This window comes from Scyliorhinus canicula, chromosome 8 (genome assembly GCF_902713615.1).
Source record: "Scyliorhinus canicula chromosome 8, sScyCan1.1, whole genome shotgun sequence".
NCBI lineage: Eukaryota > Metazoa > Chordata > Chondrichthyes > Carcharhiniformes > Scyliorhinidae > Scyliorhinus > Scyliorhinus canicula.
This window is the reverse complement of record NC_052153.1, coordinates 199,861,401-199,882,801: the sequence shown is the minus strand read 5'-3', so window position 1 is coordinate 199,882,801 and position 21,401 is coordinate 199,861,401. Positions and strand designations below refer to the sequence as shown.

The 21,401-nt window shown below is 52.7% G+C and overlaps 1 protein-coding gene across 1 annotated transcript in view; it reads right to left on the bottom strand.

The window, feature by feature from the left end:
• The window catches only part of LOC119969965 (WD repeat-containing protein 70), a 232,289-nt gene that overhangs the window by 29,264 nt on the left and 181,624 nt on the right, over positions 1-21,401 (bottom strand). The window contains exon 13 of the mRNA XM_038803933.1: positions 7,906-8,006. Coding sequence (XP_038659861.1) covers positions 7,906-8,006 — 101 coding nt within the window. The remainder of the gene's footprint in view (positions 1-7,905; positions 8,007-21,401) is intronic.

The window sequence follows — 21,401 nt, the reverse complement described above, 5'->3', positions numbered from 1 at the left end:
GGGGCCCCTGGAGTTGGAGCGGGCCCACAGAATTCTGGCTAGGAGGCCCAAGCCGAACGAGCCGCCGCAGGCGGTGTTGGTGAGGTTTCATCGGTTCGTGGATCGTGAGTGTGTGCTCCGGTGGGCCAAGAGGGAGCGGAGCAGCAAGTGGGAGAACACTGAGGTGCGGATCTTCCAGGACTGGAGTGCGGAGGTGGCGAGGCGGAGGGCCGGGTTTAACCAGACGAAGGCGGTGCTCCACAGGCGGAGTGTGAAGTTCGGCATGTTGCAGCCGGCGCGTCTGTGGGTCACCTATAAAGATTGGCACCATTATTTTGAGTCCCCGGAGGAGGAGTGGGCCTTTGTGCAGGCCGAGAAATTGGACTCAAACTGAGGGTCCAGGATGGGGGATGTTGTATAATACTGTATTTGTATTTGCTTGGTTTAGTGTAAGAAGTGGGTTGGCCTTAGGGTGGGTGGGGTGATGTCGATTTGTCTTTTCTATAGGGGTTTTTCTGTAGGGGTCTGGTGGACGGGTTCAGGCAGGGGGGTAAACGGGGAGTTCGGGGAGCTGGTGGGGGGACTGATAATGGAAGTGGCCCTGGAGGAGGCGGGGCCCGGCAGGGCGAAAGCGCGGGCTTTCTGCGGGTTTCCCGCGCTCGGAGATGGTGGGGGCGGGGCCGGGGCTGAGAAGCGCGGGTCGTTGCTGGCTGTTTTCTTTACCCGCGCAAGAGCGGGGGGAGGGGGGACCCGTTGACGGGCACAATGGGAGGGGCAGTCCCACGTGGGGAGGAGCCGAAGGTAGGGCGGGAGTCACCGGGGTCAGCAGAAGTTAGCTGGCTCACGGGAGTGCTGTGGAGGGAGGGGCGCGGCTAGGAGGGGTCTGAGCCTGGGGGGGAGGGGAGGGGAGGAGGGGGTTAGCTGGAGGATGCAGGGGGTGCTGGAGGGGGGGGGGGGGGGGGGAGTTGCCGCCGTGGGAAACTGGCAGAGCGGGGGACGCTGGCCGGGGGTGGGCATGGGATGGGGTATGGCTAATCGGCAGGGGAGGGGGGCAGGGAGCCCTCTGATCCACCTGATAACCTGGAATGTGAGGGGGCTGAATGGGCAGGTCAAACGGGCCCGGGTATTTGCGCACCTGAAGGGGCTGAAGGCGGACGTGGCCATGCTTCAGGAGACACACCTGAGAGTGGCGGACCAGGTTCGGCTGAGGAAGGGATGGGTGGGCCAAGTATTTCACTCAGGGCTGGATGAGAAGAGTAGGGTGGTGGTGATCCTGGTGGGGAAGAAGGTATCGTTTGAGGCGTTAAATGTGGTGGCTGACAGTGGCGGGAGATACGTGATGGTGAGTGGCAAGCTGCAGGGGGAGCGGGTGGTGTTGGTGAATGTTTACGCCCCAAACTGGGACGATGCGGGGTTTATGCGGCGTATGCTGGGCCGCATTCCGGACCTGGAGGTGGGGGGCCTGATCATGGGGGAGGGGGGACTTCAACACTGTACTGGATCCCCCATTGGATCGATCCAAGTCCCGGACGGGTAGGAGGCTGGCGGCGGCCAAGGTGCTGAGGGGATTCACGGACCAGATTGGGGGGGGGGGGGGGGTTTGCGAGGCCAAGGGCCAGGGAATACTCGTTTTTCTCCCACGTACATAAGGCTTACTCGAGGATTGATTTTTTTGTCCTGAGCAGGGGGTTGGTGTCGAGGGTGGAGGATGTGGAATACTCCGCCATTGCCATTTCAGATCATGCCCCGCACTGGGTGGACCTCGGGCTTGGGGAAGAGAGGGACCAACGTTCGCTCTGGCGCTTGGAGGTGAGGCTGTTGGCAGATGAGGAGGTGGCCGAGAGGGTTCGGGGGTGTATTGAGAGATACCTCGAGGCCAATGATAACGGGCAGGTTCGGGTGGGGACGGTCTGGGAGGCATTGAAGGCGGTGATGAGGGGGGAATTGATCTCCATTCAAACCCATAGGGAGAGGGGGGAGCAGAGGGAGAGGGAGAGACTGATAGGGGATGGTGCAGGTGGATAGGAGATATGCGGAGGCCCCAAAGGAGGGATTGCTGAGGGAGAGGCGTAGCCTTCAGGCCAGATTTGACCTATTGACCACCAGAAAGGCAGAAGCTCAGTGGAGGAAAGCACAGGGGGCGGTGTATGAATACGGGGAGAAGGCGAGCAGGATGCTGGCACACCAGCTCCGAAAGCGGGACGCGGCCAGGGAGATTGGGGGAGTGACGGATAAGGCTGGGAAGGTGGTGCGGAGGGGAGTAGATGTTAATGGGGTCTTCAGAGACTTCTATGCGGAACTGCACCGGTCGGAGCCCCCGGTGGAGGGGGGTGGAATAGGGTGCTTCTTGGACAAGCTGCGATTCCCGAGGGTGGAGGAGGAGCAGGTGGAGGGACTAGGGGCGCCGATCGAGCTGGAGGAGGTGGTCAAAGGGATAGGGAGCATGCAGTCGGGGAAGGCGCCGGGGCCGGATGGGTTTCCGGCAGAATTTTATAAAAGGTATTTGGACCTGTTGGGCCCCCTGTTGGTCCGGACCTTTAACGAGGCAAAGGGGGGGGGGGGGGGGGGGGGGGGGGGGGGGGCTTTGCCCCCAACTATGTCACGGGCGCTGATTTCCTTGATCCTGAAGCGGGACAGGGACCCTCTGCAGTGCGGATCATATAGGCCGATTTCACTGCTGAACGCCGATGCTAAACTGCTGGCAAAGATCCTGGCCACTAGAATAGAGGATTGCGTGCCCGGGGTCATCCATGAGGACCAGACGGGGTTTGTGAAGGGAAGGCAGCTGAATACAAACGTACGAAGGCTCCTCAACATTATTATGATGCCGGCTGTGGAAGGGGAGGCGGAGATAGTGGTGGCATTAGATGCGGAGAAGGCCTTTGATAGGGTTGAGTGGGAGTACTTGTGGGAGGTGTTGGAGTGGTTTGGGTTTGGGGAGGGGTTTATCCGGTGGGTGAGGCTGCTCACAAATAGGAGGAGGTCGGAGTACTTTCGGCTGTACCGGGGGACGAAACAGGGGTGCCCCCTGTCCCTCTTGCTCTTCGCGTTGGCAATTGAGCCCCTGGCCATGGCATTGAGGGAGTCAAGGAACTGGAGGGGCCTGGTGCGGGGTGGGGAGGAGCATCGAGTGTCGATGTAAGCGGGCGACCTGTTGCTGTATGTGGCGGACCCGGTGGGGGGGATGCCGGAGGTGATGAGGATTCTTAGTGAATTTGGGGGTTTCTCGGGGTATAAGTTGAACTTGGACAAGAGTGAGGTGTTTGTGGTACATCCGGGGGATCAAGAGGGGGGGATTGGTAGGCTCCCACTGAAGCAGGCAGGGAAGAGCTTCAGGTATCAATGATATGGCGGGGAGCAGGGGGGCCCTGCACAAGCTCAACCTCACAAGGTTGGTGGAGCAGATGGAGGAGGAGTTTAAGAGGTGGGATATGTTACCGCTGTCACTGGCGGGGAGGGTGCAGTCCGTTAAGATGACGGTGCTCCCGAGGTTTTTGTTCCTGTTCCAGTGCCTTCCCATCCTTATCCCAAAGGCCTTTTTTAGGTGGGTCAACAGGAGTATCACGGGATTTGTGTGGGCGCATGGGACCCCGAGGGTTAGAAGAGTGTTCCTGGAACGTGGCAGGGATAGGGGGGGGCTGGCGTTGCCCAACCTCTGTGGGTACTATTGGGCTGCCAACGCAGCGATGGTGCATAAGTGGGTAATGGACGAGGAGGGGGCAGCATGGAAGAGGATGGAGGCGGCGTCTTGTGTGGGCACGAGCTTGGAGGCGCTAGTAACGGCGCCGTTGCCGCTCCCTCCAACGAGGTATACCACGAGCCCGGTGGTGGTGGCTACCCTCAAAATTTGGGGAGAAGTGGGGGGCTCGATGGAGGCCCCGATACGGGGGAACTATCGGTTTGTCCCAGGGAGCATTGATGGCGGATTTCTGGGCTGGCACAGGGCAGGGGTTAGGAGGTTGAGGGACCTGTTTGTGGAGGGGAGGTTCGCGAGCTTGGGGGAGTTAGAGGGGAAGTTTGGGCTCCCCCCGGGGAACATGTTTCGGTACATGGAGGTTAGGGCGTTTGCCAGGCGGCAGATGGAGGGGTTCCCCTTGCTGCCCCCACGTGGGGTACGGGACAGGTTGCTCTCGGGGGTGTGGGTTGGAGGAGGGAGGATTTCGGACAGATACCGGGTAATGCAGGAGGTAGACGAGGCCTCGGTGGAGGAACTGAAGGGTAAATGGGAAGAGGAGCTGGGTGAGGAGATTGAGGAGGGGACGTGGGCGGATGCCCTGGAGAGAGTGAATTCCTCCTCTTCTTGTGCGAGGCTTAGCCTCATACAGTTCAAGGTGCTGCATAGGGCCCACATGACTGGGTTGAGGATGAGTAGGTTTTTCGGGGGCTAGGTGCTCGAGGAGCCCAGCGAACCACGCCCATATGTTTTGGGCGTGCCCAGCGTTGGGGGAGTTTTGGAAGGGGGTAGCAAGGATGGTGTCGAAGGTGGTGGGATCCAGGGTCGAGCCAGGCTGGGGACTCGCAATTTTTGGGGTGGCAGTGGAGCCGGGAGTGCAGGAGGCGATAGAGGCCGGTGTTCTGGCCTTTGCGTCCCTAGTAGCCCGGCGGAGGATCTTGCTCCAATGGAAGGATGCGAGGCCCCCAAGCGTGGAGGCCTGGATCAATGATATGGCGGGGTTCATTAAATTGGAGAGGGTGAAATTTGCCCTGAGGGGATCAGTACAAGGGTTTTTCAGGCGGTGGCAGCCTTTCCTGGACTTCCTGGCGGAACGGTAGGGAAATAGGCCGACAGCAGCAGCAACCCGGGGGGGGGGGGGGGTTTGGATTGGGGGGAGGGAGAACTGTGTACATGGGTCTGTGGGGTGTGGCGTGTGCTTGGGGGGGTATTGTTCTTGGAGTACTATCGCGGTTGTTTGTTAATAGAGTTAAGATGTTTATATTTTGTAAAAATTTCAATAAAAACTATTTAAAAAAAAAGAATAAAGAACAATACAGCACAGGAACAGGCCCTTCCGCCCTCCAAGCCTGTACCAGTCATGATAGCATCCTTAGCCAAAACCCTCAGCACTTCCTAGTGCCGTATCCCTCTAGACCCATCCTATCCACCTATTTGTCAAGATGTATTTTGAACACCGTTAATGTATCTGCTTCCACAACCAAAAAAACCTGCCTTGCAAATCTCCTCTAAACTTTACCCCACAGACCTTAAACCTATGCCCCCTGGTGACTGACCCTCCACTCTGAGAAAGAGTGCCTGCTCAGTCTTGTAGACCTCTTATCAGGTCACCCCAAAACCTCCATCATTCTAACGAAAACAGTCTGAGTCTATTCAGCCTCTCCACATAGCTGGTAATCCAGACCGACCAGGCAACATCCTGGTAAACCTCCTCTGCACCCTCTCAAAAGCTTTCACATCCTTCTGGTAGTATGGCGACCAGAATTGTGCGCAATATTCCAAGTGCAGCCGTACCAGAATTTTATACAACTGTAGCATGACTTGCCAACTCCTGTACTCAATGCCCCGGCTGATGAAGGCATGCTTGGCATATGCCTTCTCAATCACCTTGGCATAGAGGCACAGACGGGGTGGATTGTTAGAGGCTTTTTCCAAGGGTGTAAGTGACAATTACAGGGGGCACAGGTTCAAGGTGAGAGGGGGGAAGTTTAAGGGAGATGCGTGGGGTAAGTTTTTCACACAGAGAGTGGTGGGAGCCTGGAACGCGCTGCCAGAGGATGTGGTGGAAGCAGCACATTAGCACCATTTAAGAGGCATCTGGATGGGTCCATGAATAGGGAGGAAATAGAGGAGTATGGACTGAGTAAGGGCAGAAGGTTTTTAAAAAAAGTTAGGGCATCATGATCGGCACGGGCTTGGAGGACCGAAGGGCCTGTTCCTGTGCTGTACTTTTCTTTATTTTAAGTGAAGAAACACGTGCTAGATGCAGTACATTGTGGCTGAATGTGAAATTATACACTGTGGTGTGAAAAGCAGAAAGGAACAGTATTATTTACTTAGTAATATATTGGGATCGGAGTGTCCTTGTACAACAGTCAATGAAAGTGGAGAGGCTGGTGCAACAGACAATTCAGAAGGCAAATGATATGTTGGCCTTCATTGAAAGAGGATTTTAAATCTGAAGTAGAGATTCTTACTGCAGTGATCCGGGGCCTTGGTGAGGCCACAGCTGGAGTATTGTGTGCAGTTTTGGTCTCCCTATCTAAAAAAGGATATATTTTCCATAGGGGAGTGCAGCATAGATTCATTCTGCTGATACCGGGGTTGGCGGGCCTATGAGGAGAGATGGTTCGACTTTGCCTGTATTCACCAGAGTTTCGGAGAGAGGAGATCTGATTGCAAAGTATAAAATGTTATATGATCTGGACAGACTGGATACAGGGGGGATGTTTCCTCTGGTTGGGGAATCTAGAATCGGGGAACACAATCTCATTATAAGAGGTCGACTATTTAGAACTGAGATAAAGGAAATATTTATTCGCTCAAAGGATAGTGAACGTGAGGAATTCTCTACCACAGGAGGCTGTGGAGGCCGAGTCACTGAATGTATCAGAGAAAGAGGTAGATAATGCTTTAGATTTTAATGGCATCAATGGATATGGGGGAATATGGCATTGAGATCGAGGGTCAGCCATAGAAACATAGAAAATAGGTGCAGGAAAGGCCGTTCAGCCCTTTGAGCCTGCTCCACCATTCAATATGATCAGGGCTGATCATGCAAATTCAGTATCCCATTTCCACTTTCTTGCCATACCCCTTGATCCCTTTAGCTGCAAGGGCCATGTCCTGCTCCCTCTTGAATATATCCAACAAACTGACCCCAACAGCTTTCTGTGGTAGAGAGTTTCACAAGTTTACAACTCTGAGAGAAGAAGTTCTTCCTCATCTCAGTCCTGAATGGCTGACCCCTTATTAAGAACAAAGAACAAAGAAAATTACAGCACAGGAACAGGCCTATCGGCCATCCCAGCCTGCGCCGATCCAGATCCTTTATCTAAACCTGTCCACTATTTTCCAAGGATCTACTTCCCTCTGTTCCCACCCATTCATATACCTGTCTAGATGCTTCTTAAATGATGCTATCGTGCCCGCCTCTACCATCTCCGCTGGTAAAGCGTTCCAGGCACCCACCACCCTCTGCGTAAAAAATTTTCCACGCACGTCTCCCTTAAACTTTCCCCCTCTCACCTTGAAATCGTGACCCCTTGTAATTGACACCCGCACTCTTGGAAAAAGCGTGTTGCTATCCATCCTGTCCATACCTCTCATAATTTTGTAGACCTCAGTCAGGTCCCCCCTCAACCTCCGTCTTTCCAACGAAAACAATCCTAATCTACTCAACCTTTCTTCAGTATTCTTCGGCTGTGATCCCTAGTTCCAGACGTCCCCAACATCAGGAACATTCTTGATTAATTTCAATTAAGGGGCAATTTAGCGTGGCCAATCCACCTACCCTGCACATCTTTGGGTTGTGGGGGCGAAACCCATGCAAACACGGGGAGAATGTGCAAACTCCACATGGACAGTGACCCAGGGCCGGGATGGAACCTGGATCCTTGGCGACGTGAGGCAACAGTGCTAACCACTGCGCCACCGTGCCGCCCGGGTCCTCTGTGCTGTGCGGCAGCAGTGCTAACCTGGTTGCTGGTTTAGTACAGTGGGCTAAACAGCTGGCTTGTAACGCAGTACAAGGAAACAGCGTGGGTTCAATTCCCGTACCAGCCTCCCTGAACAGGTGCCGGAATGTGGCGACTGGGGGCTTTTCACAGTAACTTCATTGAAGCCTACTTGTGACAATAATCGATTGTTTAATAACCACCGTGCTGCCCAAATGTCTATATTTTTATGATAAGGGTATACAGTCTGGTGCTGTCATCTTTCCAACTGAACAAATTTGAACAATCACCGCTTACCGTTGGCTCTTTCCTGGGTGATAGTACACTTTTGCCAGTCCATTTCCTGTCCCCACCATGATTTGGTTCAGCTTTGGGTGCCACAGGCAACGAATAACGCTCTGAAAAAGGAACAGAAAATGCACTTAGCATGGAAATACCATAACTGTCCAGAGCTGACTTTACAGCTGTATGATATAGTGCTGAGAATATAGACAGCAAAGGTGAAAAACATGACAACTTGCATTCAGAAACTATCTTCGACATCTCAAAACAGTTGACGGTATTTCACAAGAGGTGACAGGAAAGAAAACATCCCAGACCAGAGATATTAGGCGGTGAGTCACAAAATGGTAACTGCTGAGTTTAAAGTTTAATGGAAAAGATAAAGTTGGTGATGCGGAAAGGCGATGGAAGGGATTTCCAATGACTTGGGCTTAAGAAGCTGGAGATGGGCCATAAATGGCGGCCGCAAGGGAATGGGAGATTCACAAGAGGGGAAGTATTCGAGAAAAAGGGATAAAAGCTGACAAATCCCCAGGATCGGGTGGTCTACACCCCAGTGTTCGAAAAGAGTTTTACAACACAGAGGGTAGGCCCTTCGGCCCATCCTGTCTGTAGTGGCCATCAAACCCCCATCTATTCTCATCCCATTTTCCAGCACTTCCGTAGCCTTGTGTGACTGGCGTTTCCCAAGTGCTCATTTAAATGCTTCTTAAATGTTGTGAGTATTCCCGCCTCTACTACCCTTTCAGGCAATGAGTTCCAGAATCCTAAGTTACATCATATCACAAAGGCCAGTGGCAGACTGGAAGATTGGGAAACTTTCAACCATAAACGAAGGGACACTAAAAAAGTAATTAAAAATGCTCAGGTAAATTATGAAAAAGACTAGCACAGAATATCAACAAGGATAGCAAAAACTTCTACAGGTACATAAAAAGGAAGAGTTGCGAAGGTGAATGCTGGCCCCTTGGAAGATGAAACTGGTGAGTTAATTGTGGGGAACACATCAATGGCGGAGATTTAATAATGGGAGATGAGGAAATGGCTGAGGAACTGAACAGGTTTTTTGGGTCGGTCTTCACAGTGGAAGACACAAATAACATGCCAGCGACTGATAGAAATTAGGCTATGACAGGTGAGGACCTTGAGAGGATTGTTATCACTAAGGAGATAGTGATGGGCAGGCTAATGGGGCTAAAGGTAGACAAGTCTCCTGGCCCTGATGGAATGCATCCCAGAGTGCTAAAAGAGATGGCTAGGGAAATTGCAGATGCACTAGTGATAATTTACCAAAAATCACTAGACTCTGGGGTGGTCCCGCTGGATTGGAAATTAGCAAACGTGACACCACTGTTTAAAACAGGAGGTAGGCAGAGAGCAGGTAATTATAGGCCAGTGAGCTTAACTTCAGTATTAGGGAAGATGCTGGAATCTATCAAGGAAGAAATAGCAAGGCATCTGGATGGAAATTGTCCCATTGGGCAGACGCAGCATGGGTTCATAAAGGGCAGGTCGTGCCTAACTAATTTAGTGGAATTATTTGAGGACATTACCAGTGCAGTAGATAACGGGGAGCCAATGGATGTGGTATATCTGGATTTCCAGAAAACCTTTGACAAGGTGCCACACAAAAGGTTGCTGCATAAGATAAAGATGCATGGCATTAAGGGTAAAGTAGTAGCATGGATAGAGGATTGGTTAATTAGTAGAAAGCAAAGAGTGGAGATTAATGGGTGTTTCTCTGGTTGGCAATCAGTAGCTAGTGGTGTCCCTCAGGGATCCGTGTTGGGCCCACAATTGTTCACAATTTACATAGATGATTTGGAGTTGGGGACCAAGGGCAATGTGTCCAAGTTTGCAGATGACACTAAGATGAGTGGTAAAGCGAAAAGTGCAGAGGATACTGGAACTCTGCAGAGGGATTTGGATAGGTTAAGTGAATGGGCTAGGGTCTGGCAGATGGAATACAATGTTGACAAATGTGAGGTTATCCATTTTGGTAGGAATAACAGCAAACTGGATTATTATTTAAACGATAAAATATTAAAGCATGCCGCTGTGCAGAGAGACCTGGGTGTGCTAGTGCATGAGTCACAGAAAGTTGGTTTACAGGTACAACAGGTGATTAAGAAGGCAAATGGAATTTTGTCCTTCATTGCTAGAGGGATGGAGTCTAAGACTAGGGAGGTTATGTTGCAATTGTATAAGGTGTTAGTGCGGCCACACCTGGAGTATTGTGTTCAGTTTTGGTCTCCTTACTTGAGAAAGGACATACTGGCACTGGAGGGTGTGCAGAGGAGATTCACTAGGTTAATCTCAGAGCTGAAGGGGTTGGATTACGAGGAGAGGTTGAGTAGACTGGGACTGTACTCGTTGGACTTTAGAAGGATGAGGGGGGATCTTATAGAAACATTTAAAATTATGAAGGGAATAGATAGGATAGATGCGGGCAGGTTGTTTCCACTGGCGGGTGACAGCAGAACTAGGGGACATAGCCTTAAAATAAGGGGAAGTAGATTTAGGACTGAGTTTAGGAGGAACTTCTTCACCCAAAGGGTTGTGAATCTATGGAATTCCTTGCCCAGTGAAGCAGTTGAGGCTCCTTCATTACATGTTTTTAAGGTAAAAGGAGATAGTTTTTTGAAGAATAAAGGGATTAAGGGTTATGGTATTCGGGCCGGAAAGTGAAGCTGAGTCCACAAAAGATCAGCCATGATCTCATTGAATGGCGGAGCTGGCTCGAGGGGCCAGATGGCCTACTCCTGCTCCTAGTTCTTACGTTCTGAATTCTCCCTCAGCGCAGGCTACAGTTTTAGATAGAGGATCTGGATCGGCGCAGGCTTGGAGGGCCGAATGGCCTGTTCCTGTGCTGTAATTTCTCTTTGTTCTGTGTACCCGAATAGGCGCCGGAATGTGGCGACTAGGGGATTTTCACATTTACTTCATTGCAGTGTTAACGTAAACCTAATAAAGATTATTATTATTATGCTAGATTGCCATTAAGTGTCCAAAAAGGTTAGGTGGGGTTACTGGGTTATGGGAATGGGGTGCAGGTGTGGGCTTAAGTAAGGTGCTCTTTCCAAGGGCTGGTGACGACTCGATGGGCCGAATGGATTCTTTCTGCACTGTAAATGTGATGATTCTATGAAAACTCAGAGAAGGTAATAAAATAAAATCTGAAAAAGCTGGAAATGCTGAGCGACTCTGGCAGCCTCTGTGGAGGGAAGAAACAAAGTTAGCGTTTCAAGTCCGTGTGGTTCTCCGCCGGGCCTGATCTGTGCAAACTGTACTCGTCATTTAATGGGAGTCATTCTGGTGAAAATACACTGCGTCTTCCCAAACATAGCCTTCCTGAGGTTCAGCAGACAGAGCAGGAAGGAGTGGGCGCGATTCTCTCAGCCTGGGACCGGGCTGGAGAATCCCCGCGACCGGTGCGAATCGCGCCACGCCGACGGGATGGCGCCGGCATGGTTGGCGCGGCACCAGTCGGGGGCCGCTCTACACAGCCGCCCCGCCTATTCTCGGCCCAGGATGGTCGTCGTAAAAACCTGAGTCCCGCTGGCGCCGTTCACACCTGCTCTCGGCCGGTGGGACCTCGGCGTTGAAGGGTCCGGGGGTGGCCTGTGGCGGGGGGGTCCGACCCCAGGGGGGGCCTCCGATGTGGCCTGGCCCGCAATCAGGGCCCACCGATCGGCTGGCCGGCCTCTCTGGCTGGGGGCCTCCTTTCTTCCACGCCGGCCCCTGTAGTCCTGCGTCATGTTGTGTTGAGGGTTTAACCGGACGAAGGCGGTGCTGCATAACAAGCAGGTTAAATTTGGAATGCTGCAGCCTGCGCGTCTGTGGGTAACACATAAGGACCGGCAATACTACTTTGAGTCCCCGGAGGAGGCGTGGGCCTTTGTGCAGACGGAGAAGCTGGACTCGAGGGGGCTGCAGGGTCTTGTGTACTACGTTTGTTGCTGTTTTTGCTGTTGCTGTTGTTGTAATTTTGATACGTTCTTTCTATGCTGGTTCTTGCTCTGTTTCCGGGTGGTTCTGTTGGGTATGGTTTTGTGTTATGTGGGGGATGTTGGGGTTTGTTTTTTTTCTGTACGGGGCTGGGGGATGGGGTGGAGCTGGTATTTGGGAGCTGCGTCAGAAGGGTGGGGTGGGGCAGTGTGAAAGCGCGGGCTTTCCTCTGGTTTCCCGCGCTGCGGGGCAGGGGGGGCGGAGCTGGAGGTGGGGGCGTGGCCTCTACTGGTTTTTTCCCGCGCTGGAGCGGTCCCCGGAGCGGGGGGGGGGGAGATACCGGGTTGCTGCTGGAATGGCCAGGAAGGAGCTGGTGTGGGCCGGGGGGGGAAGAGGAGAGGCATTATCGTCATGGGGAACGGGTCGGGCGGGGCGAGCTGGCCTGGGGCGAGCAGTCAATAAGCTATGGCTAGTCGGCGGGGGAGGGGGGCGGGGTGCCCTCTGATCCGGCTGACCACCTGGAACGTGAGGGGGCTGAATGGGCCGGTTAAGCGGGCTAGGGTATTTTCTCATCTGAAGGGGCTGAAGGCGGACGTGGCTATGCTCCAGGAAACCCACCTGAAGGTGGCGGACCAGGTTCGTCTGAGGAAGGGGTGGATGGGGCAGGTTTATCACTCAGGATTAGACGCGAAGAACCGGGGGGTGGCGATTCTAGTGGGGAAGAGGGTGGCGTTCGAGGCGTCTGAGGTGGTGGCGGACAAGGAGGGCAGGTTTGTTATGGTGAAGGGTAGGCTGCAGGGAGAGAAGGTGGTGCTGGTAAACGTGTATGCCCCGAATTGGGATGACGCTGGCTTTATGAGGCGTATGTTGGGCCGCATTCTGGACCTGGAGGCGGGGGGCCTGATCATGGGGGGAGACTTTAACACGGTGCTGGATCCCCCACTAGACCGGTCCAGTTCAAGGACGGGTAGGAGGCCAGTGGCGGCCAAGGTGCTGAGGGGATTTCTGGACCAGATGGGAGGGGTGGATCCCTGGAGGTATGGGAGGCCGAGGGCGCGGGAGTATTCCTTTTTCTCCCATGTGCATAGGGTTTACTCCCGAATAGATTTTTTCGTTCTGAGCAGGGGATTGATCTTGAGGGTGGAGGATGCCGAGTATTCGGCCATAGCAATTTCAGACCATGCTCCGCACAGGGTCGATCTGGAGATGGGGGAGATGCGGGACCAGCGCCCGCTGTGGCGTCTGGACGTGGGGTTGCTGGCTGATGTGTGTAGGAGGGTCCGGGGAAGTATTGAGGGGTACCTTGAGGCAAACGATACGGGGGAGGTCCGGGTGGGGATGGTTTGGGAGGCTCTGAAGGCAGTGATCCGGGGGGAGCTGATTTCCATCCGGGTCCATAGGGAAAGGAGGGAGAGGGAGAGACTGGAGGGGGAGCTCCTGGATGTGGATAGGAGGTATGCGGAGGCCCAGGGGGAGGGATTGTTGGGGGAACGGCGTAGCTTGCAGGCCAAGTTCGACTTGCTGACCACCAGAAAGGCGGCGACAGAGTGGAGGAGGGCGCAAGGTGCGGTTTATGAGTATGGGGAGAAGGCGAGCAGAATGCTGGCGCATCAGCTCCGTAGGCGAGATGCGGCTAGGGAAATTGGTGGAGTGATGGATAAGGGTGGGAATGTGGTGCGGAAGGGGGCAGAGGTGAACGGGGTCTTTAGGGACTTTTACGAGGAACTGTACCGGTCGGAGCCACCGGTGGAGGGGGGGGGGGGGGGGGGATGGAGAGCTTTCTGAACAGGCTACGTTTCCCAAAGGTGCAGGAGGAGCTGGTGGAGGGGCTGGGGGCGCCGATTGAGTTGGAGGAGCTAGTCAGGGGGATTGGCCAAATGCAGTCAGGGAAGGTGCCAGGGCCGGATGGGTTCCCGGTGGAATTTTATAAAAAGTATGCGGACCTGGTGGGCCCCCTGTTGGTGCGGGCCTTCAATGAGGCATGGGAGCGGGGGGCTTTGCCCCCGACGATGTCATGGGCGCTGATTTCTTTGATCCTGAAGCAGGATAAGGACCCCCTGCAGTGTGGATCATACAGGCCAATCTCGCTCCTCAATGTGGACGCTAAGTTGCTGGCGAAGATCCTGGCCACCAGGATAGAGGACTGTGTGCCAGGGGTGATACATGAGGATCAGACAGGATTTGTCAAGGGAAGATAGCTTAACACGAATGTGCGGAGGTTGTTAAATGTTATTATGATGCTGGCGGTGGAAGGGGAGGCGGAGATAGTGGTGGCGCTAGATGCAGAGAAGGCCTTTGATAGAGTTGAGTGGGGGTACCTGTGGGAGGTGCTGGAGAGGTTTGGATTTGGGGAGGGGTTCATCAAATGGGTGAGGTTGCTTTATGAGGCCCCGATGGCGAGTGTAGCTACTAATGGAAGGAGGTCAGAGTACTTCAGGCTCTACCGTGGGACCAGACAGGGGTGCCCCCTGTCCCCCTTGCTTTTTGCACTGGCAATTGAACCTCTGGTTATGGCGTTGAGGGAGTCAGGGAGGTGGAGGGGTCTGGTGCGGGGTGGGGAGGAACATCGGGTATCGCTGTATGCGGACAATCTGCTGCTGTATGTGGCGGACCCAGTGGGGGGAATGCCGGGGGTGATGGAGCTGTTGGCTGAGTTTGGGGGCTTCTCGGGCTATAAGCTGAATCTGGGTAAGAGCGAGGTGTTTGTAGTGCACCCGGGTGATCAGGAGGAGGGAATTGGTAGGCTCCCGTTTAAGAGGGCAATGAAGAGTTTTAGGTACCTGGGGGTGCAGGTGGCCAGGAGTTGGAGGACTCTCCACAAGCTTAATTTTACCAGGCTTGTGGAGCAGATGGAGGAGGAATTTAAAAGATGGGACATGGTGCCGCTGTCGCTGGCGGGTAGAGTGCAGTCCGTCAAAATGACGGTGCTCCCGAGGTTCTTGTTCCTTTTTCAGTCTTTGCCCATCCTTATCCCTAGGGCCTTTTTTAGGAGGGTGACGAGCAGCATCATGAACTTTGTTTGGGCGCATGGGACCCCGAGGGTGAAGAGGGTCTTCTTGGAGCGGGGCAGAGATGGTGGGGGGCTGGCGTTACCCAACCTCTCGGGGTATTATTGGGCGGCCAATGTGTCGATGGTGCGCAAGTGGGTGATGGAGGGGGCGGGGGCAGCATGGAAAAGGTTGGAGATGGCGTCCTGTGGAGGCACAAGCCTGGGGGCCCTGGTAACGGCGCCGTTGCCACTCCCTCCCACGAGGTATACCACGAGCCCGGTGGTGGCGGCTACCCTCAAGATTTGGGGGCAGTGGAGGCGACATGGGGGGCTCGATGGAGGCTCCGCTAAGGGCGAACCATCGGTTCGTCCCGGGGAACATTGATGGGGGGTTCCTGGGTTGGCACAGGGCGGGCATCAGAAAGCTGAGGGACCTGTTCATTGACGGGAGGTTTGCGAGCCTGGGAGAGTTGGAGGAGAAATTTGAGCTCCCCTCGGGGAACATGTTCAGGTACCTGCAGGTAAAGGCGTTTGCTAGGCGGCAGGTGGAGGGATTCCCTTTGCTGCCCGCGAGGGGGGTGAGGGACAGGGTGCTTTCGGGGTCTGGGTCGGGGATGGGAAGGTATCGGATATCTACAAGGTAATGCAGGAGGTGGAGGAGGCGTCAGTAGAGGAGTTAAAGGCTAAGTGGGAGGGGGAGCTGGGGGAGCAGATCGAGGATGGGACATGGGCGGATGCCCTGGAGAGGGTTAACTCTTCCTCCACATGTGCGCGACTTAGCCTCATCCAATTCAAGGTGCTACACCGGGCCCATATGTCTGGGACGAGGATGAGTAGGTTCTTTGGGGGTGAAGACAGGTGTGTCAGGTGCTCGGGTAGTCCAGCGAACCATGCCCATATGTTCTGGGCATGCCCGGCACTGGAGGAGTTCTGGAAAGGGGTGGCGAGGACGGTGTTGAGGGTGGTAGGATCCAGGGTCAAGCCAAGCTGGGGACTCGCAATATTTGGGGTTGCGGTGGAGCCGGGAGTGCAGGAGGCGAGAGAGGCCGGTGTTTTGGCCTTTGCGTCCCTAGTAGCCCGGCGGAGGATCTTGCTACAGTGGAAGGATGCGAGACCCCCAAGCGTGGAGACCTGGATCAATGACATGGCGGGTTTTATTAAGCTGGAGAAGGTCAAATTCGCCCTGAGGGGATCGGTACAAGGGTTCTTTAGGCGGTGGCAGCATTTCCTCGATTTTCTGGCTCAGCGATAGGGAACTAGGTCAGCAGCAGCAGCAACCCGGGGGGGGGAGGGTTTTGAGAATGTTTATTTAATTTAATTTATTTTCAAGTTCTCTTGTTGTTCACCGGGTTTGGGGGGGCTTGATATATGCGTTGTTACGGTCTTGGGGGTATTATGCTTATTATGTTGTTTTATTGTTGTTTTTTACTGTTTGTTGTTATATATTTTGTAAAACATTTTCAATAAAAATCATTTAAAAAAAAAAAAAATCTTCAAATGAGAGGTGGCAAATTTAAAACAGATTTGAGGAGAAACTACTTCTCCCAAAGGGATATGAATCTGTGGAATTCGCTACCCCAGAGTGCAGTGGATGCTGGGACAGTGAGTAAATTTGAGGAGGAGTTAGACAGATATTTAATCGGTAATGGGTTGAAGGGTTATGGGGAACGGGCAGGATGGTGGAGTTGAGGCCAGGATGGGATCAGCCATGATCACATTGAGGGGGTTCGGTTCGTGAGGCTAAATTACCGATTCCCGCTCCTCGGTCATGTGTTCCAGGCTGGAGATGCTCCGGCTGATTTTGCGATCCAGCTCTTGGTCTGTAACATTGTAGGTAGCAGATGATGAAGAGATCAGCCATGATAGAATAGTGGAGCAGACTCGATGGGCGGAATGGCCTAATTCTGCTCCTATATCTTATGACCTTACAAAAACAGCCTCCAGTCACAAAAACATGCATCAATAATTACCCTTTGAAACCGACAAGATTCTTTTTTTTTTGGATTAAAAAAAAAATTATTAGAAGGGCAATTTAGCGTGGCCAATCCACCCAACCTGCACATCTTTGGGTTGTGGGAGTGAAACCCACGCAGACATAAGAACATAAGAACTAGGAGTAGGTCATCTGGCCCCTCGAGCCTGCTCCGCCATTCAATGAGATCATGGCTGATCTTTTGTGGACTCAGCTCCACTTTCCGGCCCGAACACCATAACCCTTAATTCTTCAAAAAACTATCTATCTTTACCTTAAAAACATTTAATGAAGGAGCCTCAACTGCTTCACTGGGCAAGGAATTCCATAGATTCACAACCCTTTGGGTGAAGAAGTTCCTCCTAAACTCAGTCCTAAATCTACTTCCCCTTATTTTGAGGCTATGTCCCCTAGTTCTATTTTCACCTGCCAGTGGAAACAACCTGCCCGCATCTATTCTATCTATTCCCTTCATAATTTTAAATGTTTCTATAAGATCCCCCCTCATCCTTCTAAATTCCAACGAGTACAGTCCCAGTCTACTCAACCTCTCCTCATAATCCAACCCCATCAGCTCTGGGATTAACCTCGTGAATCTCCTCTGCACACCCTCCAGTGCCAGTACATCCTTTCTCAAGTAAGGAGACCAAAACTGAACACAATACTCCAGGTGTGGCCTCACTAACACCTTATACAATTGCAACATAACCTCCCTAGTCTTAGACTCCATTCCTCTAGCAATGAAGGACAAAATTCCATTTGCCTCCTTAATCACCTGTTGCACCTGTAAACCAACTTTCTGTGACTCATGCACTAGCACACCCAGGTCTCTCTGCACAGCGGCATGCTTTAATATTTTATTGTTTAAATAATAATCCCGTTTGCTGTTATTCCTACCAAAATGGATAACCTCACATTTGTCAACATTGTATTCCATCTGCTAGACCCTAGCCCATTCACTTAACCTATCGAAATTCATCTGCAGACTTCCAGTATCCTCTGCACTTTTCGCTTTACCTCTCATCTTAGTGTCATCTGCAAACGTGGACACATTGCCCTTGGTCCCCAACTCCAAATCATCTATGTAAATTGTGAACAGTTGTGGGCCCAACACGGATCCCTGAGGGACACCACTAGCTACTGATTGTCAACCAGAGAAACACCCATTAATCCCCACTCTTTGCTTTCTATTAATTAACCAATCCTCTATCCATGCTACTACTTTACCCTTATGCCATGCATCTTTATCTTATGCAGCAACCTTTTGTGTGGCACCTTGTCAAAGGCTTTCTGGAAATCCAGATATACCACATCCATTGGCTCCCCGTTATCTACTGCACTGGTATGTCCTCAAAAAAATTCCACTAAATTAGTTAGGCACGACCTGCCCTTTATGAATCCATGCTGCGTCTGCCCAATGGGACAATTTCTATCCAGATGCCTCGCTATTTCTTCCTTGATGATAGATTCCAGCATCTTCCCTACTACTGAAGTTAAGCTCACTGGCCTATAATTTCCCGCTCTCTGCCTACCTCCTTTTTTAAACAGTGGTGTCACGTTTGCTAATTTCCAATCCAGCGGGACCACCCCAGAGTCTAGTGAATTTTGGTAAATCATCACGAGTGCATCTGCAATTTCCCTAGCCATCTCTTTTAGCACTCTGGGGTGCATTCCATCAGGGCCAGGAGACTTGTCTACATTTAGCCCCATTAGCTTGCCCATCACTACCTCCTTAGTGATAACAATCCTCTCAAGGTCCTCACCTGTCATAGCCTCATTTCTATCAGTTGCTAGTATGTTATTTGTGTCTTCCACTGTGAAGACCGACCCAAAAAACCTGTTCAGTTCCTCAGCCATTTCCTCATCTCCCATTATTAAAACTCCCTTCTCATCCTCTAAAGGACCAATATTTATCTTAGCTACTCTTTTTTGTTTTATATATTTGTAAAAACTTTTACTCTCTGTTTTATATTCTGAGCAAGTTTACTCTCATACTCTATCTTACTCTTCTTTATAGCTTTTTAGTAGCTTTCTGTTGCCCCGTAAAGATTTCCCAGTCCTCTAGTCTCCCACCAATCTTTGCCACTTTATATGCTTTTTTCCTTCAATTTGATACTCTCCCTTATTTCCTTAGATATCCACGGTCGATTTTCCCTCTTTCTACCGTCCTTCCTTTTTGTTGGTATAAACCTTTGCTGAGCACTGTGAAGAATCGCTTGGATGGTTCTCCACTGTTCCTCAACTGTTCCAACATAAAGTCTTTGCTCCCAGTCTACCTTAGCTAGTTCTTCTCTCATCCCATTGTAATCTCCTTTGTTTAAACACAAAACACTAGTATTTGATTTTACTTTCTCACCCTCCATCTGTATTTTGAATTCCACCATATTGTGATCGCTCCTTCCGAGAGGACACGGGGAGAATGTGCAGACTCCACACGGCCTGTGACCCGAGGCCGGGATGGAACCTGGGTCCTCGATGTCGTGAGGCAGCAGTGCTAACCACTACGCCATTGTGCTGCCCTGAAACCTGTAGGATTGTGAGGGGATTTGTCAGGTTGGATTCTGAGAAGATGCTTCCCTATATTGGAGAGATGAGAACGAGGGGACACAGTTTAAAAATAAGGGGTCTCCCATTTAATATTAGAATTTCTTTCTCAGAGGATCTCAGTGTTAGATCGAATCTTGAGGAACTAGAGAGTTAAAGGTTATTGAATCATCGAATCCTTGCCGTGCAGAAGGAGGCCTTAGGCCCACCATGTCTGCACCGACCCTTCAAAAGAACACTCTACACATGTCCACCCACCTAACCCCCCGTCCTTTCTCCGAAACATCATAACCTAACCCGCACATCCGTGGATTTTAGGGGGCAATTTAGCATGTCCAATCCACCTAACCTGCACCAATCTGTGGACTGGGAGAAGGAAACCGGAGCAGCCGGAGGAAACCCACGCAGACACAGGGAGAACTTGCAGACTCCACAGACAGTGACCGGTATTGAACCGGGTCCCTGTCACTCTGAGACAGCAGTGTTAACCCGGGTTCCTGGCACTGTGAGACAGCAGTGTTAACCCGGGTCCCTGGCACTGTGAGACAGCAGTGTTAACCCGGGTCCCTGGCACTGTGAGACAGCAGTGTTAACCCGGGTCCCCTGGCCCTGTGAGACAGCAGTGTTAACCCTGGTCCCTGGCACTGTGAGACGCAGTGTTTAACCCGGGTCCCTGGCACTGAGAGACAGCAGTGTTAACCTGGGTCCATGGCACTGTGAGACAGCAGTGTTAACCCGGGTCCCTGGCACTGTGAGACATCAGTGTTAACCTGGGTCCCTGGCACTGTGAGACAGGCAGTGTTAACCCGGGTCCCTGGCAGTGTGAGACCAGCAGTGTTAACCACGGGTCCCTGGCACTGTGAGACAGCAGTGTTAACCCGGGGTCCCTAGCACTGTGTGACAGCAGTGTTAACCCGTGTCCCTGGCGCTGTGAGACAGCAGTGTTAACCCGGGGGCCCTAGCACTGTGTGGCAGCAGTGTTAAACCCGTGTCCCTGGCAGTGTGAGACAGCAGTGTTAACCCGGGTCCCTGGCACTGTGAGACAGCAGTGTTAACCCGGGTCCCTAGCACTGTGTGACAGCAGTGTTTACCCGGGACCCTGGCACTGAGAGACGCATGTGTTAACCCGGGTCCCTGGCACTGTGAGACAGCAGTGTTAACCCGGGTCCTAGCACTGTGTGGCAGCAGTGTTAACCACGGGTCCCTGGCACTGTGAGACAGCAGTGTTAACCCGGGTGCCCTGGCACTGGTGAGACAGCAGTGTTAACCCGTGTCCCTGCACTGTGAGACAGCAGTGTTAAACCCGTGTGCCTGGAACTGGGAGACAGCATTGTTAACGCGGGTTCCCTGGCACTGTGAGGACAGCAGTGTTAACCCGGGTCCCTGGCACTGTGAGACAGCAGTGTTACACCCCGGTTCCCTGGCACTGTGAGACAGCAGTTTTAACCCGGGGTCCCTGGCCTGTGAGACAGCAGTGTGTAACCCGGGTCCCTGGCACTGTGAGACAGCAGTGTTAACCCGGGTCCCTGTGACTGTGAGGACATCAGTGTTAACCTGGGTCCCTGGCACTGTGAGACAGCAGTGTTAACCCGGTTCCTGGCACTGTGAGACAGCAGTGTTAACCCTGGTCCCTGGCACTGTAGAGCAGCAGTGCTAACCCAGGGTCCCTGGCACTGTGAGGCAGCAGTGTTAACTCGGTTTCCCTGGCACTGTGAGGCAGCAGTTGTTAACACCCGGTCCCTGGCACTGTGGACAGCAGTGCTAAACCCGGGTCCCTGGCATTGTGAGACAGCATTGTTAACCCGGGTCCCTGGCACTGTGAGACAGCAGTGGTATAACCCGGGGTCCCTAGCACTGTGTGACAGAAGTGTTAACCCGTGGTCCCTGGCAACTGTGAGACAGCTGTTAACCCGGGTCCCTAGCATGGTGTGGCAGCAGTTAACCCGGGTCCCTGGCACTGTGAGACAGCAGTGTTAACCCATGTCCCTGGCACTGTGAGACAGCATCGTTAACGCGGGTTCCTGGCACTGTAGTGAGCATGTTAACCCGTCCTGGTGC